The 22,553-nt window shown below is 41.6% G+C and overlaps 1 protein-coding gene across 1 annotated transcript in view; it reads right to left on the bottom strand.

The window, feature by feature from the left end:
• slc18a2 (solute carrier family 18 member 2) overlaps positions 1–22,553 on the bottom strand; it is an 81,975-nt gene that overhangs the window by 27,340 nt on the left and 32,082 nt on the right. Inside the window, exons 3-9 of the mRNA XM_072239616.1 lie at positions 13,322–13,655; positions 11,154–11,212; positions 9,783–9,866; positions 9,346–9,438; positions 761–850; positions 633–676; positions 217–277 (exon numbers count right to left, since the gene is read on the bottom strand). Coding sequence (XP_072095717.1) covers positions 217–277; positions 633–676; positions 761–850; positions 9,346–9,438; positions 9,783–9,866; positions 11,154–11,212; positions 13,322–13,655 — 765 coding nt within the window. The remainder of the gene's footprint in view (positions 1–216; positions 278–632; positions 677–760; positions 851–9,345; positions 9,439–9,782; positions 9,867–11,153; positions 11,213–13,321; positions 13,656–22,553) is intronic.

The following is a 22,553-nucleotide window of genomic DNA, read 5'->3' as shown; positions in this document are numbered from 1 at the left end:
GAACACTACTTCAGCATATTTTTCCCTTTCTGCACTACATATCTAATTAAAATATATTTTATACACTTTTTATTGTAATTTCTAACTTTTTAATCATTTTTCATTGCATTGTACTGTTGCCATAACACAACTATTTTCACGACATATGCCAGTTTAACAGGATTCTGATTGATTCTGAGATTTACTTGTACGTAAATGTACTTGTTCCTGAAATACCTGCAGCAATCAATATGTAAGGGTCACGTAAAAGTGTAATCAATGAGCTCCCCTTCTGACTCTGGAACAGAACAGATGACAAGTTTAAAAAAATTATGGTTGCATTAAGGAGCAAAATTCTTTACTGTTGATAAAGTGTATGCTCAATTTCAAATAGTTCACGTTCAAGTTCAACTCTCATTCAACCATACATGAATATCAATAAATACGGCCAAACGAGACAGTGTTACTTCAGCCTCCTCCTCTCAAGTTCAAGTTCAATTGCCATTGAACCATACATGAGTACCCATGAATACAACCATGAAAGAGTCTTCCTACAGGGCCAAGGTGCAACACACAGCGCCACCAGTTACACACCACACGAGGCATGTCTAGCTCGTATAAGACAGCAAGCACAGAAACATGGAAATGCTTACTTCTGGTTGCGGTTTGGAGGGCTGGAGGATGAAGAGCTGTAAGGCTGAAAAAGATGACAAGAATGACACGTCTGCAGCCATCCATTTGAAACAGCTGAATACCCTCCATCACCGTTTCCTCCACTCACCTCCATCCAGCAGTACGAGCGCCGCCAGGAAAAGGAACGGGGCCGTTTTCCCCACAAATTCAAACATCACACTGCCAAAGGGCGGGCCCACTGCAAAGGAGCAAATTGCACTGGATGTTTCAGTGTTAAAATGACAAATGTACATTAAAGCTATGACAGCTCGAGACATCGGAGTTCAGAGTTCTGATGTCTTCTGTAGGGAGTTTGTACGTCCTCCCCATGGAATGTGTGGGTTTTCTCAGGGTCCTCTGGTTTCCTCCCTGAGTCCAAAGACATACAGGTAGGTTAACTGGTTATTGTGAAAGACGTACAGGTAGGTTAACTGGTCATTGTAAAAGACATACAGGTAGGTTAACTCTTCATTGTCCCATGATTAGTCTAGGGTTGAACCAGGGGTCGCTTGTTGGCGCGACTCAAAGTGACTACCCATGCTGTATCTCAATAAATAAATAGATAGGCAGATAGACATTGCTCCTTCATTAGGGAGAAGATACAAAAGCTTTAAAGCATATGGCACTGGGCCAAAGGACTGCTTCTGTCCTCTAGAACAGACCTCTTGCATAATAAAGTTGTCCTCTTGATCTCTCGGTCTACCTCGCCATGGCCCTCGCTCCTTTTTGTCTGCCTGCACTGCCCTTTCTCTGTAACTGTAACACTCTATTCTGCTTTCTGTTATTACCATTCCTTCTGTATGAACTCAGTGCACTCATGTTCAGGACTATCTCTCTGGATTGTGTACTAAACAATATATATTCCATCTGCGCTTCTTTACCCATTCTCCAAATCTGACTCAGTTCTTCTGCAGCTTCCCTTCTTCCTCAACACTAGCTGCCCCTCCACCAACCTTCATATCTGGTGCAAACTTGGCCACAAAGCCATCATTTCCGTCGTCAAAACCATTGACATACTGTAACGTGAAAAGAAGTGGTCCCACACCAACATTTGAAGAAAACCACAGTCACTGACAGCCAACCAGAATAGGCTCCTTTTGTTCCCACTTTCTGCTTCTGTCCATGCTAGTATCTTTCTTGTAATACCACGGGCTCTTATATTGTGGCACCTTGTCAAAGGCCTTCTGAGATGATGTTAGAATTACCAGCCAGACAAGGTATAGGAGGGACTCAGTAGATTCGAGAGACGGCAGTAATGATTTGCCTTGGCCTCTGGTGGCTTTGCCCCCAGCTCCATAACTCTGTATGAAAAGCAAATGCAGCAATATTACTGTATCTACCTGAGATTAGCTAACATAGTAGAGATCATCTTCTATTCCACTAAAAATAGCTTTTATTACATTCAGAATCATGTATTTCTTCACAGAAGTTCTACTACAAAGTAACAGAGAGATATAAAAGATATAATTTTTAATGAGAAATATTGTATGAAGAGGAGAAATCAGTGGCTTACCTGGCAAATTTATTTATTCATTCATTCATTCACTTATCTACTCTATCTATTTAAATGTTAATTTATTTATTTATTTAGTGATACAGCACAGTAAAAGGCCGTTCCAACCCAACGAGTCAGTGCTGTCCAAGTGACCAATTAACATGCTAACCCGTACATCTTTGGATGGTGGGAGGGAACTGGAGCACCCGGAGGAATCCCACGCGGTCACAGGGAGAACGTACAAACTCCTTACAGACAGCAGCAGGAATTGAACCTGGGTCACTGGCACTGTAAAATGTGATGCTAACTGGTACACTACCGTGTCACCCAACTTGAAAAAACTGAATAGAAAATGACATCTTATGTAATCTTGCGGCAATGAATCTTAAAATTTGGCATTTTGCATCTGCCTCTGTACTGCCTGGGCTGGAAATGAAAATGATGAAAATGGGTCAAAGTACATCATTTTAAATTTGTAATATTCCTTCCCTTGGAATTCACAACATTTCAGATAGAATGCAATCTGTGTTGGGTGCTTCATTTACTAATAAAATGGAAAATTTGTAAAGTATTTATGAAACTGAAAGGCATAATTAAAATTCATTAAATATTAATTGTGCTCACAACATGTAATTTTCCCCTGTGCATTTCAGATACTGGATTCACCCACTCTTTTGAGTTAATACATTTTGAAATCAGCATTTCTCCAAAAATTTAAATTGGCTGCAAATCAAATCAAGTTTAATTATCATTCAAACCATACATACAGTGCTTATAAAAAGTATTTACACCTCTTGGAAGTTTTCACGTTTTGTTGTTTTACAGCATTGAATCACAGAGATTTAATTTGGCTTTTTTGACACTGATCAACAGAAAAGGCTCTTTTGTGTCAAAGTGAAAACAAATTTCTACAAATTGGTATAAATGTATTACAATTATTAAACACAAAATAATTGATTGCATAATTACTCACCCCTTTTAAGTCAGTATTTAATTGCTGCACCTTTGGCAGCAATTATAGCCTTGAGTCTGTGTAGATAGGTCTCTATCAGCTTTGTACATCTGGACATTGCAATTTTTCCCTATTCTCCTTTACAAAACTGCTCAAGCTCTGTCAGATTGCTTGGGGATCGTGAATGAACAGCCCTTTTCAAGTCCAGCCAGAAATTCTCAATTGGATTGAGGTCTGGACTCCGACTTCGTCACTCCAGGACATTGACTTTGTTGGTTTTAAGCCATCTTGTGTAGTTTTGGCTTTATGCTTGGGATCATTGCCTTGCTGGAAAACAATCCTTTCCCAAGTTGCAGTTCTCCTGCAGTCTGCGTCAGGTTTTCCTCCAAGATTTCCCTGTACTTTTCTGCATTCATTTTACCCTCTACCTTCACAAGCCTTCCAGGGCCTGCTGTAATGAAGCATCCCCACAGCATGATGCAGCCACCACCATGCTTCATGGTAGGGGTGGTGTATTTTTGATGATGTGCGGTGTTTGCCTTATGCCAAACTTTGCACTTACTCTGATGGCCAAAAAGCTCAATTTTGGTTTCACCAGACCATAGAACCTTCTTCCAGCTGACTTCAGAGTCTCCCACATGCCTATGGGCAAACTCTAGTCGAGATTTCATGGAAATTTCTTTCAACAGTGGTTTTCTCTTTGCCATTCTTCCATAAAGCTGCGACTGGTGAGGCACTCGGGCAACAGTTGTTCTATGTGCAGTCTCTCCCATCTCATCCACTGAAGCTTTTAACTCCTCCAGAGTTGTCATCGGTCTCTTTGTGGCCTCCCTCACTTGTCCACTTCTTGCACAGTCACTCAGTTTTTGAGGACGGCCTGCACTAGGTAGATTTACAGCTCTGCCATATTCATTCCATTTCTCGATGATTGACTTAACTGTACTCCAAGGGATATTCAGTAACTTGGAAATCTGCTGACTTGTGCTTTTCAAAGTCACAATCTTTTCAGATAGTTGCTTGGAGTGTTCTTTTGTCTTCATGGTGAAGTTTTTGCCAAGATACTGACTCACCAGCAGTTGGACCTTCCAGATACAGATGTGTTTTTACTATAATCAATTGAAACACCTTGACTGCACACAGGTCTCCAAAAACAGATCTCCATTTAGCTAACTATGTGATGTCTAAAACTATTTGACCGGACCAGTGATAATTTGGTGTGTCATATTAAAGGGGGGGGGGGGGTGAATACTTATGCAATCAATTATTTTGTGTTTTAAATTTGTGATGAATTTAGGTTACTTTGTAGAAATCTATTTTCACTTTGACATGAGTCTTTTTCTGTTGATCAGTGTTGCAAAATATTCAAAATAGCAAGCAAACATTCAAAAATAGTGAGTAACATAATTCAAATATCGAACAAAGAAACATATTCACTTGAAAAAGACCATATATTGGCAAAGACCTTGAGTGACAATGTCCAGCAATCAGTTGTTCAATCTCCTTGCAGTGTACAGACGCTCGAACGTGGGAGGGCAGCACCTATGGACAAGGCCAGGCCCCAGCCGAGCTCAACCACGCTGTTGTGCTTCCATGTGTGTCACCTGGTCTGCAGCAGCAGGCAAGCCTGAGGCTTGAGGCCTAGTTCTCGCTACAACTGAGGCTACTCAGCTCCCAAGTCGACTGTCCCTCCACCAGACAAGGGTAGCAGCCCTGCAGCATTTATATTATCACTGTCCAACAGAGTCTCGCGATCGCAAGTGAAATGTTCGAGACATCTTACAAAATTAGTTTGTCCAACACTTCCCAACCAATGGTGATGAGAGTAATTGATAAAAAAGCAGTATAGTGACAAGGGATGTTACAAAATAGCACCAGTTATAACCAATCAATCTTTGATTTACTTTATTTCCGAATGTTTGTACTCATTGCTGCGTATAATATCAAACATCCCACCTCCCCCGGAAGTTCCGGGAGTCTCCCGCATATTAATAGTGGCACCCTGATGCCCGCAAATTATATGCAATGTCCCAGAAATTGATTTTTTTTGAGAGCGAGCGTGAGAGAGCGAGAGAGCGAACGCAAGAGCAAGAAAGCAAGCGCGAGACAGGAAGTGCAAGTGAGAGAGCGCGAGAGCGAGAGTGAGAGAGAGAGAGAGCGCGAAAGCAAGAAAGCAAGCACGAGTGAGAGCCACCATGAGAGAGAGAGAGTGCGTGAGAGAGCGAGAGCAAGAAAGCAAGCATGAGAGAGTGAGCGCAAGTGAGAGTGACCACGAGTGAGAGAGCGCGCGCGATAGAGAGCGAGAGCAAGAGCAAGAGCGCGAGAGTTCCAAAAAAGTCAGAGTGGCAGAGTGTTCCAAAAAAAGAAAAAATGAAGCATACATCACCCCAGACTACACTAAAGTGTACCCCTGCCTAATAGGGGTCAAAAATAATGACAGTGTTGCTCGCTGCACTGTTTGCAACAGTGACTTTTCTATTGCCCAAATGACTGTAAAAGACATGTTGAGGTGAGTTTAACAGGTGTCATTCGTTTATTAGCATAGCTAACGTTATTTAAACTAGCTGGCTAGCTGCTAAGGAGCTACTCTATTGCAGACATCCCACCTCTCCCGGAAGTTCCAGGAGTCTCCTGCAAATTGATGGTTCTACCTCCCTGAAATGTGTTTTTGCCAGGTGGGATGTCTGTAATATAAATAGAAATATATTGAACTTTGATATTTTTTTACTCTTGGCCCTTAGTAGAAATATTATTTCAGTCTTTCCGACCATAACAGTGCTGCACTGACATGCCTAATCAGTTTTCGGACACTACAGACCGCAGACTAACATTTCTTTCTTTCCTTACCTGCCTCCTGATTTCGTGAGCCCTGTTTCTAAGATCCAGCATTCAAGACATGCTCTCTTCTTGCTGCTGCCATCAGGAAGAAGGTACAGGAGCCTCCAGGTTCAAGAAGTTATTAACCCTCAACTATCAGCGTCCTCAACGAGAGGGGATAATTTCACTCATCTCAATGCAAAACTGGCTCCACCAGCTATGGCAGACACGAGGAAATCAGCAGATGCTGGAAATTCAAGCAACACACACAAAAAATGCTGGTGAACGCAGCAGGCCTGGCAGCATCTATAGGAAGAGGTACAGTCGACGTTTCGGGCCAGGACGGAGGTCTTGGCGAAGGGTCTCGGCCCGAAAAGTCGACTGTACCTCTTCTTATAGATGCTGCCTGGCCTGCTGCGTTCACCAGCATTTTGTGTGCGTTGTCCACCACCTACGGACCCACTTTTAAAGGCTGATTTATACTTGTGTGTACTAGCTTACGCCGCAGCCTACGCAAGTGGGCTACGCCGTTGTGAGCATTTATACTTGTGCGTTGGTGTGTCTGCGTCGCTCTGCAATTCACCACCAAAACGCTAGTCGGCAATGGGGTTTCTGTGCCACTGCGTTGAGTTTCTTCGTGTTGAAACTCAACATGAAGAAACTCAAACTTCAAATAATGGCGACTGAAACTGAAGGAGGGTGAATTTTCTGTGCTTGTCTGGCTACTGAGAGATATGGACAAGGAAATGAATTTCAAATATTTTTGGATGTCGGCAGGTAGTTTTGACGATTTGGTTCATCGTCTCCAACCATTTATTTCGCACCAGTGTACGCACAGTATACTCAGAGACTGGCAATCACCATTCGAGTTTTAGCTTCAGGTGGAAGTCAGCAGGCTGTAGCAGCTAGATACAAACTGGCGTCAAGCACAGGGTCCTCCATAATTTCGGAGGTCTGTAAAGCTTTATGGAAAGCATTGCAGCCAGAGTTCCTTCCCTGCCCTTCAGTCGCCCGATGGCAAGCTATTGCAGCGATGCTACCAAGCGGACTACTCACAGTTGTTGCGGTCTGCGTCGCCGTGACGCGTAGTTACATTTTTGGGGAGGTGCGCGTCAGGCTGCAGGTTAGGGTACGGTGTGGGGTACGTGGCTACGCCGTACCTAAGGCGTCGATTTGACGCACAAGTGTAAATTGCCCTTTGGGACTCTTCCACTCATGTTATTAATATCATTTATTATGATCATTTTTTGTTATTTTGTATTGCACGGTTTCTTTTTCACATATTGGTTGTTTGAAAGTCTTTGTGTGTAGTTTTTCACTGACTCCATCGTACTTATTTATATCTACTTTGAATGCCTGCAAGAAAATGAATCTCAGTGTAGTAAATGGTGCTATATACATACATTGATAATCAACTTACTTCGAACTTTGAACTATTTAAAGATTTTTGAATCTGCCTGGGCAAATTAATTGCACAGCCACATTCTAAGTCCTGCAAAAGTCCAAAGTTCAAAGTAAATTTATTATCAAAGCATGCATAGGTCACCATATACAACCCTGAGATTTTCTTGCAGGCATACACAATAAATCCAAGAAACACAATAGAATCAAGAAAGACCACACCCAACAGGACACACAAACTGTGCAAATACAAAAAGAAAGAAAAAATTAATGATAATAATAATAAATAAGCATTAAATATCCAGAACATGAGATGAAGAGTCTTTGAAAGGGAGTCGATAGGTTGTGGAAACAGTTCAGTAAAGTAACAGCAAGTAAAGTTGAGTGAAGTTATCCCTTTTGGTTCAAGTGCCTGATGGCTGAGGGGTAATAACTGTTCCTGAACCTGGTGGTGTGGGTCCTGAGGCTCCTGCACTTTTTTCCTGATGGCCGCAATGATAAGAGAGCAGATTTCAAAACTGGCATTAAGCTGCTGCAATTCTCACTAAAGTTTTTCAACAATGTACTCAAAAAAGCATTGGGATATATGTTATTTCAGTTTAACTACATAAGTTTTGCTCTTACTAATAATTTTCTGATCTGAGACGACGAAGCTCACTAACAATAAAATTCTTCAAGCCATAAAAAGCAGCTGCCAAAACCATAAAGTTCAACCATTTCAATCTTGTGCTAGACTCAGTCAGAGCAATTCTGTGTGCATTGTCATCATTCAGTCATCTTGAAATATAAATGGTGAAATTCAAAAGCATGAAAAAATCCAAAGCAACACACACAAAATGCTGGAGGAGCTCAGTGGCTCAGGCAGCATCTTTGAATTGAATAATTTTGGGCCAAGATCCTTCAGCAGAGTTATCCTTCTTCAGGCCTGAAGGGTCTTGACCTGAAATGTCGACTATTTATTCAGTTCCATAGATACTGCCAGACCTGCAGAGTTCCTCCAGCATTTTGTGTATGTTGTTTTGGTACAGTTTATGCTTTTTTAAAAAAAATTAAGAACCATGATTGACAAGAAGAATTTGTTCAAGTTGATAAAGTAATAGCTTAGTGAAACCAGACTGAATTTCCCAAACTCGGAGGAAGATGGAGCCCAGGAGAAAGAAGGAAATGTCACAATTCCTAAGTCCTGAAAAGGACAAACAAGATAAAGGAAATGATAGTCATGATGTCACCCTTGCAATGCTATCTGGATGTGTGAACAATCAAGACATTCACCACCACCTTCTAAAAAGGAATTTAAGCTGGGCAAAGATTGCTGGCTTCCCAGAATACAACAAATCAGATGGTTTAAATAGGGCAGAATACGTATAATAAAAAAAATCACAAAGTAAACTCAGAATTCATCCTAATACAAAAAACTGTAGGTTTAATTCTGTTTCTTTCTCCACAGATTCTGACTGACCTGTGGAGTATTTCTACCATTTTCTGCTAACACTCTGAATTACTAAAGATAATTTGTCCCGGTTTTCATTACCGATTAGTGATCAACATAGGTATTTCAACATAAAATCACCATAATTTTTAGAATGCTTTCTGGAATTGCTTTCATGGTGAAAAGGGAATTCTGTAATCGAGCCATCAACCTATGTTATGCTTACTCAGGTGCCATTGACTGCGAATGGAACTCTTATTTATTTATTTACTGTACTTTGCGATGTAGCACAGACTCTTCCCACCCACCGAGCTGCACCACCCCAGCAACCCCACAACCCCAATTAACTACAAATCACGGGAAAATTCACAATGACCAGTTAACCTACCTAATATGTCTTTGGAATGTGGAAGGTAACCGGGGAACCTGGAGAGAACCCACACATTCCATGGGGAAGACATACAGAGATGCCTTACAGAATGCCACTGGAACTGAGCTCCGAACTCCGGGACGTCCCACCACCCCCACCAAGCTGTTATAGTCATGCTACCGCGGCGCCCTTTAATTCTGAAAACAAGTGAGCACTTTATAAAGGGTACTGACCCAAAACCCCCATAGCCAGGCCTCCTAATGCAATGCCCATTGCATTACCCCTCTCTTCATCATTAGTGTAAACACTGGCCAGCATTCCCATACCTATAAGAAAAAAGAAAGTTTCACATCATGCTGAACTTGAATGTGTAAACAGACATAAACTACAATAGAACTTTGAGGGATATAAAATGTGTCCTTATTTTAGCAGTTCAAGTTTACTCAATATTAAAATACTTCAGTTTTAGAACAAAAATGCAACTTCAAGAGGAAAACAATGTAAGTTCCTTACCCTGCCAAGCACTGCACATGTCAATAGAAAATTATTTGTGCTGGATTGCACCATTTAATGTTCAATTACAGGTAGTTTCCAGGTGAAGATCACTGAGAAAACATCATTTTTGCTTGCCTTCATGTTATTTTACTGGCACTCTTGCAATTGGCCTTACCTGCCACGGAGGAGCAGGAAGAGCCTATCCCCTGCAGGGACCGGGCTAAGAACAGCAGCACGTAGCTCTTTGAGAAGGCAAACACTGTGGACAAAAAGGGAGGTTAGGATGTTATCAAATAATGTGAATATCACATTCCAAAGATGCATAGGCCCAGTTCAATAAGTTGTGAACATGTTATATTAGCACTGGCTGTGTAGCAACACCTGCACAGCGCAATCCTCACTGATTTGATGTGACACGAAACAAACCATTTCACTGTATGCTTCGATATTTCAATGTATACATGACAAATAAAGCTAATGTTAATCGTGAGATCTTAATCATCAATCCTGGGATTGAGTTTAGGAGCCAAGAGGTAATGTTGCAGCTATATAGGACCCTGGTCAGACCCCACTTGGAGTACTGTGCTCAGTTCTGGTTACCTCACTACAAGAAGGATGTGGAAACTATAGAAAGGGTGCAGAGGAGATTTACAAGGATGTTGCCTGGATTGGGGAGCATGCCTTATGAGAATAGTTGAGTGATCTTGGCCTTTCTTCCTTGGAGTGTCAGAGGATGAGAGGTGATCTGACAGAGGTATATAAGATGATGAGAGGTATTGATTGTGTGGATAGTCAGAGGCTTTTTCCCAGGGCTGAAATGGCTAGCACGAGAGGGCATAGTTTTAAGGTGCTTGGAAGCCGATACAGAGGAGAAGTCCGGGGTAAGTTTTTTACTCAGAGAGTGGTGAGTGTGTGGAATGGGCTGCCGGCAACGGTGGTGGAGATGGATATGATAGGGTCTTTTAAGAGACTCCTGAATAGGTACATGGAGCTTAGAAAAATAGAGGACTCAGGGTAACCCTGGATAATTTCTAAAGTAAGGACATGTTCGGCACAGCGTTCTGGGCCGAAGGGCCTGTATTGTGCTATAGGTTTTCTATGTTTCTATGTTTCAAGTATTTTCATAAACTAGATGCAAATCAATTGAGCTATTTTAGAAGGGTTCCATCAAGTTTCGGGTGTCATCAAGTTCAATTACCATTCACGATACATGAATATAGCCAAATGAAAAAGTGTTCCTCTGGGGCCAAGGTGCATAGCACAGTACCAACAGCACACTGCGCATAGCAGAAATAGCACATAAGGTTACAATTTCAGAAAAACATAGTCCCAAACAGAAAAAATATATATATAGACCATGGCTCTAAGATGTCCTGGTCCAGCTTATTCTTTCGCCAAATAAAGAGTGGAGGGCAGCACGGAGTGAAGACCGGCGGGAGCACTGAGCAACAACCCCCCCATCCCCACAACAAAATGTAAAACGGACAATTATCCTAAACATGTTAACCATTATACAGTAGTTAAGAAGAAAACTTCAGATACTTACTAACGGTTGAAATAAACATGATGATAAACCCTGCAAACATAGGGAGCTGATATCCTATCCTGCAAATAGAATAAGGTAGTCACTTTAAACAATTCTTCAACAGCACACAGGATGATTTCCAAAATGACACGGAGAAGTAGGAGTCACAGCTGTCAGTTTTATGTGACTTGATGTTACGTGTTCATGCTGAACAGTGTAGCTTGTTTGTGTTACTGACCCTATTACTTGCAAAATACTCTGCTGGTATTTCAGTCGTAAGATTCAGGTATCGTATGCTAGTGGAAAATCTAATATGTAAATTGTGATTTAGGATCAGTGGTTTAGGAAGGGTCACTAAGTTATTTTTCAAATGCATGTCACACTTTCCCATAGAAAATCAGTTTTTGATACACACATCTAGACCTACATGCACACTGAGGGAAATACATTCCCTCAACCATGTGTACTGAGTGACATATTTTTTGTGCTATTGAACATTTTTCTTTTTAATAATACTGCACATATATATTTGTTATGATCATATTACTGTACTGCCCCAGTTATATTTGCACACACTGTATGTCACGTGTTTATTCTCTACTGATGTCACACTCTTCTTGATAATTACTGTATACTACACATACACTCCTCCACCATCATACTTATAGTTCTTTCTGTCACAGGTGCAATATTCTTTATTCTTGATATTTACTCACTACTGAAGTCACTCAATGTAAGCATGAACATTGTCTCACTTCCCTCCATTCACTCAGTGCCCTGCATTGAGCACGGACACCCATGCACACATGCCATCTGATCTATCGCTTCCATACATACTGGTAGATACACTTATTCACACAACAACGAAATCCACACAGGTTAACATTAAATAATGAATATCCAAAAACAAAAATACAAATGGTGGAAATCTGAAATGAAAACAGAAAATGGTGCAGACTGACGGCAGCTCAGGCAGCATCTGTGAAAGAAAATGTAATTGCTGCTTGAGCTATGAAACTCTTCAGAATCAGCATCTGGATCAGGTTTAATATCGCTGGCATATGTCATGAAGTTTTTATTTATTTATCCATTTATTGATTGAGATGCAACTCAGAACAGGCCCTTCCGACCCTTCGAGCCACGATGCCCAGCAACCCCCGATTTAACCCTAGCCTAATCACGGGACGGTTTACAGTGGCCAGTTAACTTAACAACTAGTAGGCCTCTGGACTGTGGGAGGAAACCGGAGCATCCGAAGGAAACCCATGCAGTCACGTGGAGGACATAGAAACTCCTTACAGGCAATGGCGCGACATTTGTTGTTGGAGTACCAGAGCTCAGAGTTTAATCCCAGCATCCTCTGTAAGGCATCTACATCCTCCCTGTGAACATGTGGGTTTTCTCCGGGTGCTCTGGTTTCCTCCCACAGGCCAAAGACGTACCGGTTAGAAGGTTAAGTGTTCATTTATAAATTGTCCCGCGATGAAGCTTGGGTTAAACCATGGGTTGTTGTGGGTTGCTGGGCAGTGCGCTCATTGGACCTGAACGGCCTGCTCCCCAGGGTATCTCTAAATAAATAAATGAATGGATTGTTTAGAAGGGAAATTACCAGTGCTGTTGTGTTGAATGGCATTTTAAAACTCCTACATGCTTCTGTCTAAACTAATCAATGACAAAAATTCTTACAATTTATTTATTTATTTCAAGATATAGTGTGAAACAAGCCCTTCTAGCCCAATGACCCTCACCACCCAGAAACCCACCTACTTATCCCTCGCCTAATCACGGGACAGTTTACAATGAATAATTAACCTTCTAATTGGTACATCTCTGGACCATGGAAGGAAACAGGAGCTCCCAGAGGAAACCCACACACGCTCACAGGAAGGATGAACAATTCTCTTACAGACAGTGCTGGAACTGAATCACGAACTTTAATACCACCGTTCCGTTAGGAGTCTCTGCACGACCTCCTCAGAGAATGCGTGAGTATTCTCCAGGTGCTCCGGTTTCCTCCCACGGTTCAGAGACATACTGGGCAGGTTAATTGGTCATTGTACATTGTCCCGTGGTTAGGTTAGGGTTAATTGGAGCTGTAGGGTTGCTGGGGCAGCGTGGTTCGAAGGGAAGGCCTGTTCTGTGCTGTATCACTAAATGAAATAATAAAGTCTCTCGGCCTATTGGCTCACCTATTTGTCAGTGGTCCAATGAAGGGATTGGTTACAAGCTGCACAGTGGCCTTGGAAGCAAACAATAAGCCAACTTCAACATTCTCATTCAGCAGGTCTTGGTCATTTTTCAAACAGCTTGTGTTGGCATTCGGTGCAGTTGTTGTATTGACGACTGCAGGCTGCGTTGTGTTGAGTCCAGTCTCTCCATCGCTTCCCATTTCCACCGTCAAGTTGTCATAATAGGAAAATATTTTTTGAAATCTTGTTGCTGAAATAGCTTCAGGGCTTTGTGTTGGACTTTTTGTTGGTGGCTGATGTTGAAGATTGTACAAGTAACTGGGAATGATAGGCACTGCAAGACACACAAAATTCATTCTCAACATAATTTCTCTGGTACTGAAATTCAGTCAGGAACACAAAATCCAAATGCACAATCGTGCTCCTGAGATCTTCCATTCCATTTCCATTTGGTATTATCTTTACCACCCTAAGAAAAGGCAATGAGTCTGCAGCTATTTCCACTGGGAACCACAGCAACAGTTACAGACACAGATAGTTAACGGCTAACCTTCCAATACTTATGTCGGTCCTTTCAGCAGAGGATATTTACACAAATAAGTTTATCATTGAGTTCACCATCTTTCCAAAAATGTGTCAGACTAATTGAGACAAAGTTCCTATTTTTTACTCATTCTTTCTGAATTTTTGTGTTATATTTGTGAAATTCAGGAGTACCAGGATTCTTCCAGAAGTCAAGATGAAAGATCTTGGTTTAGGATTCTAGGGTATAGATTATCATGTCCAGGGGATTGGATGGGTTTCAGTCATAAGGCTCTGAAAATTGATCAATCATCGGACGGGAGTATTCAAAGATATTTTCAACCTCTCACTACTACAGGCAGAAGTTCCCACCTGCTTCAAAAAGGCAACAATTATACCAATACCTAGGAAGAATGGTGTAGGCTACTTAATGACTATTGTCCAGTGGCACTCACATCTACGGTGATGAAATGCTTTGTGAGGTTGGTCATGGCTAGAATGAAATCCAACCTCAGCAAGGACCTGGACCCATGACAATTTACTTATCACCACAATAGGTCTAAGGTAGATGCAATATCAATGCCTCTTCGTACAGCCTTCGATTACCTGAACAATATAAACACCTATGTCTAGATGCTGTTTGTTGACTATAACTCAGTGCTTTAACACCATCATTCCCACAGGCCTGATCAATAAGCTACAGAACCTGGGCCTCTGTATCTCCCTCTGCAATTGGATCCTTGACTTCCTAACAGGAAGACCAGAACTGTGTGGATTTGTGATAATATCCCCTCCTCGCTGATGATCAACACTGGTGCAACTCAGGGGAGTGTGCTTAGTCCACTGCTCTACTCTCTCTATACCCATGACTGTGTGGCTAGGCATAGATCAAATGCCATCTATAAATTTGCTGATGATACAACCATTGTTAGTAGAACCTCAGGTGGTGACGAGAGGGCGTACAGGAGTGAGATATGCCAACTAGTGGAGCGGTGCTGCAGCGACAACCTGGCACTCAACATCAATAAGACGAATGAGCTAATTGTGGACTTCAGGAAGGGTAAGATGAGGGAAAACAAATCAATCCTCACAGAGGGATCAGAAGTGGAGAGAGTGAGCAGCTTCAAGTTCCTGGGTGTCAATATCTCTGAGGATCTAACCTAGTCACAGCATATCAATTTGACTATAAATAAGACAATGGTTGTATCTCATTAGGAGTTTGAAGAGATTTGGTTTGTCACCTAAAACACTCGAAAACTTCTGTGGATGTGCCATGGAGAGTATTCTGGCAGACTGCATCACTGTCTGGTTTGAGGGAGCTACTGCACGGGGTGGATAGAAGCTACAGAAATTGTAACATTAGTCAGCTCCATCCTGGGTACTAGCCTCCATAGTATCCAAGACATCTTCAAGGAGTGGTGCCTCAGAAAGCGTCCATTATTAAGAACCCCCATCACCCAAGGCATGCCCTCTTCTCATTGTTACCGTCAGGTAGTGGATACAGAAGCCTGAAGGCACACACTCAGTGATTCAGGAACAGCTTCTTCCCCTCTGCCATCTGATTCCTAAATGGACATTGAACCCATGAACACTATCTCACTTTTTAAAAATATAAATTACTTCTGTTTTTGCACTTCACATAAACGTAAACATATAAATACTTACTGTAATTGATTTACTTATTTTTCATCTATTTATTTTTTTCGATATTATGTTTTGCATTGTACTGCTGCTGCTAAGTTAACAAATTTCACAGCACCTGCTGGTGATAATAAACCTGATTCTGATTCTAAAAGTGCAAAAACGAGGAAATCTGCAGATGCTGGAAATTCAAGCAACACACATCAAAGTTGCTGGTGAACGCAGCAGGCCAGGCAGCATCTCTAGGAAGAGGTACAGTCGACGTTTCAGGCCAAGACCCTTCGTCAGGACTAACTGAAAGAAGAGATAGTAAGAGATTTGAAAGTGGGAGGGGGAGGGGGAGATCCAAAATGATAGGAGAAGACAGGAAGCGGGGGGATGGAGCCAAGAGCTGGACAGGTGATTGGCAAAAGGGATACGAGGGAATCATAGGACAGGAGGCCTAGGGAGAAAGTAAGGGGGAGGGGGGAAGCCCAGAGGATGGGCAAGGAGTATAGTGAGAGGGACAGAGGGAGAAAAAGGAGAGAGAGAAAAAGTCTCCCACTTTCGCTGAACACCTACGCTCTGTCCGCCAGAGAAAGCAGGATCTCCCAGTGGTCACACATTTTAATTCCACATCCCATTCCCATTCTGACATGTCTATTCGCGGCCTCCTCTACTGTAAAGATGAAGCCACAGTCAGGTTGGAGGAACAACACCTTATATTCCGTCAGGGTAGCCTCCAACATTGACTTCTCTAACTTCTGTTAATGACCCACCTCCCCCTCGTACCCCATCCGTTATTTATTTATTTAATATATATATATTCTTTTTCTCTCTTTCCTTTTTGTCCCTCTCACTATACCCCTTGCCCATCCTCTGGGCTTCCCCCCTCCTCCTTTTCCTTCTCCCCGGGCCTCCTGTCCCATGATCCTCTCATATCCCTTTTGCCAATCACCTGTCCAGCTCTTGGCTCCATCCCTCCCCCTCCTGTCTTCTCCTATCATTTTGAATCTCCCCCTCCCCCTCCCACTTTCAAATCTCTTACTAACTCTTCTTTCAGTTAGTCCTGACGAAGGGTCTCGGCCTGAAACGTCAACTGTACCTCTTCCTAGAGATGCTGCCTGGCCTGCTGCGTTCACCAGCAACTTTGATGTGTGTTGCCTGATTCTGATTCTATTAGTTCTCCTGGCATTTTATCTTTACTAGTATTAATTACTTCAGGTCCTGCATTCTCATTTGGCCTTTTGTTACTCAATATTTCCTGTATACTTCTGTGACTTTTATAATGAAAATACAGCTTGTTTAATGCCGAGGCCTTTTCCTTAGTTTTCATTTGAAGACCTCTGTTCCAACCTTTGAAATTAATATTTACTTTCACTAATTTTGTTTTAAACATACATAGAAGCACTTGCAGTAATTTTCATTCTTCATATTTTTTTCATTTTCTCTTAAGACCATTCAGCCCTTTGGGTCCCTGACAGATCAATCCCCATTCCCCTATTTCTCTCACATGTCCCCACCCTGACTTTATCTGCATTCGCTGTCCAATTAATCCATTAATCAGTCCATCTTTAGTATTTACGAGCCAACTAGACCATTCAGTGGAAACACTTGAGAGTAAATTCAAAGTTCAAAGTTCAAAATACATTTATTGTTAAAGTATGTAGTCATTAAACAACCTTGAGATTTGTCTCCTTACAGGCAGTCACAAAACAATGAGACCCAGAAGAACCCATTAAAACAAAAGTCACGAAGCCAGGCATCACTGCAACAGGTGCAGGCCACAGGCTCAGTTCAGCACAGAGCTGAGTAAATGTCACAGAGCAGCACCAGAAGCCAGGCTCAGACCTAGATTGCCAGAGTTATGAAGCAATGTCTTATTCATTTATTGCATATTTTCTATTTTCTCCAAATTACCAAAATATTATATCAGTATTTTATAAGACCATAAGACTACCATTCCATCATGGCTGATTTATTTTCCCTCTCAAATCCATTCTCCTACCTCTCCCTGTAACCTTTGACACTCTGACTAATCAAGAATCTATCAATACCTGCTTTAAATATACCCACTGAAATGGGTTCCAAAGCCTCTTGGCTGTCATTTGGTATCAGCTTCTGGCTTCTAAAACTCTCCTAGTTCCCCAAGCATACTATTACCCTACAACAGCCTGCGTTTAATGATACTGAAGTAAAAGGCTAAACTTCATTAGTTAGTTAGTTAGCAACATAAGTATATACTATGTGCTCCTTGTATATACTGAGGAATAAAAATATGAAGAATTATTAAATAAATTCAAATAATTACTATAGAATCAGATTATTCACTATCAATACATTTAATCTAATTTCCCCAATTTAACCAACAGCCCCTTTTCCCTTATCTACGTATCTGGGAGTATTTATAAGAATCTAATTTTGTGTAAGACCAAAGCACTGTAAATTAACATAAACATTTCACTGCAACAACTTGTTAATTTGGTGAACTTACCTGGAGAAGATGCACACAACGTTCCCACAGTTGACATCTTCTGGATAGACAACAAAACTATTTATTTCACTTTTTATGTCTTTTTCACCTGTTTCTCATCTGGAATGTGTTTCTGGAACTGTTGCAGCCTGTGGGTTTTGCAGTTTGGAGCTCAATCGTGTGATCCAGCATTTTGCTGTCTCCGAGAGGATTCTGGGAGGCAGTGAGCGCGAGCCTCAAGTCAAGGAGACTACAGAGGGTGCAAGGCAATGTTCCACTCTATTTAGCCAATTAAGGCTTCCATTGTTTGCTGATTAAAGCAACAAGGGAGATTGAAACATCAAGACAAATGCGGAAGGTGGGTGGCAACTCACCTTCTGATCACTGGCAGGTTCGCCAGTGAGAGGGGAGCCTGTGTAGCCTGCCGCTGTGGCTGAAGGATGTCACCAAGGTTTTACCGTGTTTATGAACATGGTTATCGATTTAGGCTATTTTCAGTCTCTTTCTTACAGTCTTATAGTTTTTATATTGTGTTTTTCACCCATTCTTTCTCGTTTTTTGTGAGGGGAGGAGGAATTGGAGGCCAATGTTCTTGTCACGTTTTTATTCTTTTTTTTGTGTGGAGGGAGGGGTATTTGGGGTCAATGTTCTTGTTGTGATCCGTGTGGGGGAGAGGGGTTTGGAAGTTGATGATCGTGTTGTCATTCTATTTTTTTTCTTGGTTTCCTGGCTGTCTGGAGAAGAAGAATCTCAGAGTTGTATAGTTTGATAATGAATGAACTTTTGAAATCCTTGAAATCATTTGTTAATAATATAGATAAGCTTTGGGCGGTGGAGTGGAGGTACATCTCTGCCAAGGGAGGTGTAAGGCGCTCCTTCCCTCCTCTAGCCTGCAGCTCACCCTTGGGCAAGGCTTAGCACCTGTTTAGCCCCCAGTCAGTGTCACATCAAGCTGTGGGGGCAGGTACTGAATGGTCGTACGAGCAGCTGGTGCATATCACAAGTCAGGTTTTGTGGCCACTGACACCAAGCAGACAATAACTGAAGAGTATTGTTCATGGCTAGGGCCACCCATCTCAAAATCATAAGACCATAAAATACAGGAGCAGAATTAGGCTATTTGGCCCATTGAGTCTGCTCTGCCATTTCATCATGGCTGATCCATTTTCCCTGTCAGTCCTAGTCTCCTGCCTTCTACCTGTATCCCTTCATGCCCTGACTAATCAAGAAACTATCAACCCCTGCCTTAAATACCTTAAATATCTCCATTGAATTGTCTTCTACAGCCACCTGTGGCAACAAATTCCACAGATTTATCACCCTTTGAGCAAAGAAATTTCTTCTCATCTCCATTCTAAAATGACACCCCTCTACCCCTGTATTCTGAAGCTGTATCCTCTGGTCTTAGATGCATCACCCCCCCCCCCCCCATAGGAAACATGCTCTCTACATCCACTCCGTTGAGGTTTCAATGTGATCCACCCTCATTCTTCTGAATTCCAGTAAGTATAAACCCAGAGTCATCAATCAGTAACCCTTTCATTCCTGGAATCCTTCTTGTGAACCTCCTCTGAACTCTCTCCATTGTCACCTTTCTAAGATCAGGGGCCCAAACCTGCTCACAATACTCCAAATGAGGCCTCGCCAGTGCTTTATAAAGCCTCAACACGGCCCAGAAGAAGGCGATGGTAAACGACTTCTGTAGAAAAATTTGCCAAGACAATCATGGTCATGGAAAGTCCATGATCGTCCACATCAAATGACATGGCACATAATGATGTTGATGATGAAAATTAATAAACATTAACTATTTCTCTCCAAGAATTACCTGAAACAGTTTCTATGACCTTTTCTTTTTTACTTATCAAAAATAAGATAACTACAAGTCAGCGAGAAAGTGACCTCCCATTTCAATTCACAGACTACCACGGAGTACAGCGACAGAGCACTGACATGTTGAACTAAAGGTTTAACAGACTCAGCCAGGGCTAGTCACTTTCAATCAAATACAACGCCAATCAGTTCAATGATTTATATATATTTATAATAACATTTTAATAATGTCTATAAATATATTCCAAAACTTTAAATTACATTTTAATAGCTCACAAACTGATTTTAAGAATCTCAGGCCTATTTAACTGTTTAAATGTTAACGCTCATCAGAAACATTTTAAAATTGCTCTCAAGCCTTTGATGATATGAATTACCGAAAGCTCATCGGGGAGTTTAATGGTGGAGTCTCAGGAAATGCTGTCTGACGCTACCTTCAAATAACTCTCAGATCAGCCCTGTTCACCTCGATTGGATTGGAGTGGATAGGTGGGTTGTTCAGGAATGGGTTGAGCTGGCAGATGAAATTCAGCATGATCCCACCCACTGTCCTTGTGCTCTCATTTATTTTCAGGTTATGTATCACTTGTCTTCTACATACTTCAATTAATTTCTTTAAACCTCAAATGCTCTGAATTATTCAACTGATACCTTATGCTCTACCGAGCACAACTCTACAATGACTTACCCGAGGGATTCCCACCCTGGGGTCTACGAATCCTTTTCTTCATGATGTTGGTCCATGGTATAAAACGAGGTTGGGAACCCCTGACTTAGATCAAACCCATTTATCAACATACAGTATACTTTATGCATGTTATTTCATTAGTTTCTTATCACAAGTGTTTCTAATTTAATTATAACTTTTATCATTTTCCTTGATTGAACATTAATTGATGATTAAACAAAAGGTTAACTTTACTTATCACATGTACATCAAAGTGTAATGTGTCATTTACATCAATAACCAACAGTCCGAGGACGTGCCGGGGGCAGCCAGCAAGGATCACTGCACTACCGGTGTCAATATAGTGTCTTGTATACGGTTCATACGGATCCATACGTTACAATAGTAGTTCACTGTTCCTACAGATCTATACATTACAACAGCAGTTCATGATAGCACAAGTTAACCCAAAATAAAGTGTTATAGATCAGATGCAAATCACAGGGTAGGTACGCCAGTGTCTTTACTTTCTCAGAAAGCTGAGGGTCAGCATGTCACAGAATAACAAATACCTACAGATTTACAGTAGAAAGCATCATGACTTGTGCGTCATGGTCTAGTATGGCAATTCATGTGAACACACTATTTCCCCCCTCTTTTTACACTACTTGTTTAATTTAATTTTTATAAATATATACGTCTTATTCTAATTAATAGTTTTATTAGTATGTATTGCAAAGTACTGCTGCTGCAAAACAACACATTTCATGACTGGAGAAGTACCAGAGGACTAGAGGATAGCCAATGTTGCTTCCTTGTTTAACAAAGGCTCTAAACATGAACCAGGAAATTATAGGTGAGTGAGTCTTGTGGGAAAGTTATTGGAAGGTATTCTAAGGGACCGGATATACAAGTGTTTGGATAGACGTGGACTGATTAATGATAGTCAGCACGTCTCCATGTGCAGTAGGTTATGTGTAACTAATCTTATAGAGTTTTTCGAGGAAGTTACCAGGAAAGTGGATGAAGGCAAAGCAGTGGATCTTGTCTACACTGAATTTGACAAGATACTTGACAAGGTCCCACATGGAAGGTTGGACAAGAAGGTTCAGTCACTTGGCATTCAGAATGAGGTAGTAAATTGGATTGGACATTGGCTTTGTGGGAGAACCTAGAGAGAGGTAGTAGAAGGTTGCCCCTCTGACCAATGGTGTGCCGCAGGGAGCAATGCTGGATCCTTTGGTGTTTGTCATCTATATCAATGATCTGGATGGTAACGTAGTTAACTAGATTAGCAGATTTGCGGATGACACCAAGATTGGGGACGTAGTGGACGGCGAGGAAGGTTATCATGGCTTGCAGAGGGATCTGCATCGGCTGGAAAAATGGGCTACAAAATGGCAGATGGAGTTTAATGCAGACAAGTGCGAGGTTTTGCACATCGGTAGGACCAGCCTGGGTGGGTCTTACACAGTGAACCGTAGGACACTGAGGAGTGTGGTAGAGCAAAGGGTCGTAAAGAAAGCTTTTAGCATATTGGCCTTCATAAATTAATGTACTGAGTACATGAGATGGGATGTTATGTCAAATTTGTATAAGGTATTGGTGAAGCCTAATTTGGAGGATTGTGTGAAGTTTTGCTCAAGAACGATGTAAATAGGTTTGAAAGAGTACAGAGAAAATTTACAAGAATGTTGCTGGGTCTGGAGGATCAGAGTTATAAGGAAAGATTGAATAGGTTAGGACTGTATTCCTTAGAGTGTAGAAGATTGAGGGAGATTTGATAAAGGTATACAAAATTATGAGGGGTATAGAGATGGTAAACGCAATCAGGTTTTGTCCACTGAGGTTGGGTAGGACTACAATCAGAGGCCATGGGTTAAGGATCAAAGGTGAAAAATTTAAGGGGGACATGAGCGGAAACTTCTTCACTCAGAGGGTTATGAGAGTGTGGAATAAACTGTCAGCACAAGTGGTGCGTGCAAGCTTGACTTCAACCCTTAAGAGAAGTTTGGTACATGGATAGTAGGGGTATGGAGGGCTATGTTCTCAGTGCAGGTTGATAGGAGTAGACAGTTTAATTGGTTTCAGCATTAACAAGATGGGCCAAAGGGTCT

Source organism: Mobula birostris, chromosome 21 (genome assembly GCF_030028105.1).
Source record: "Mobula birostris isolate sMobBir1 chromosome 21, sMobBir1.hap1, whole genome shotgun sequence".
Taxonomy (NCBI): domain Eukaryota; kingdom Metazoa; phylum Chordata; class Chondrichthyes; order Myliobatiformes; family Myliobatidae; genus Mobula; species Mobula birostris.
The sequence above is the reverse complement of the archived record's forward strand: the minus strand, read 5'-3'. Positions and strand labels throughout refer to the sequence as shown.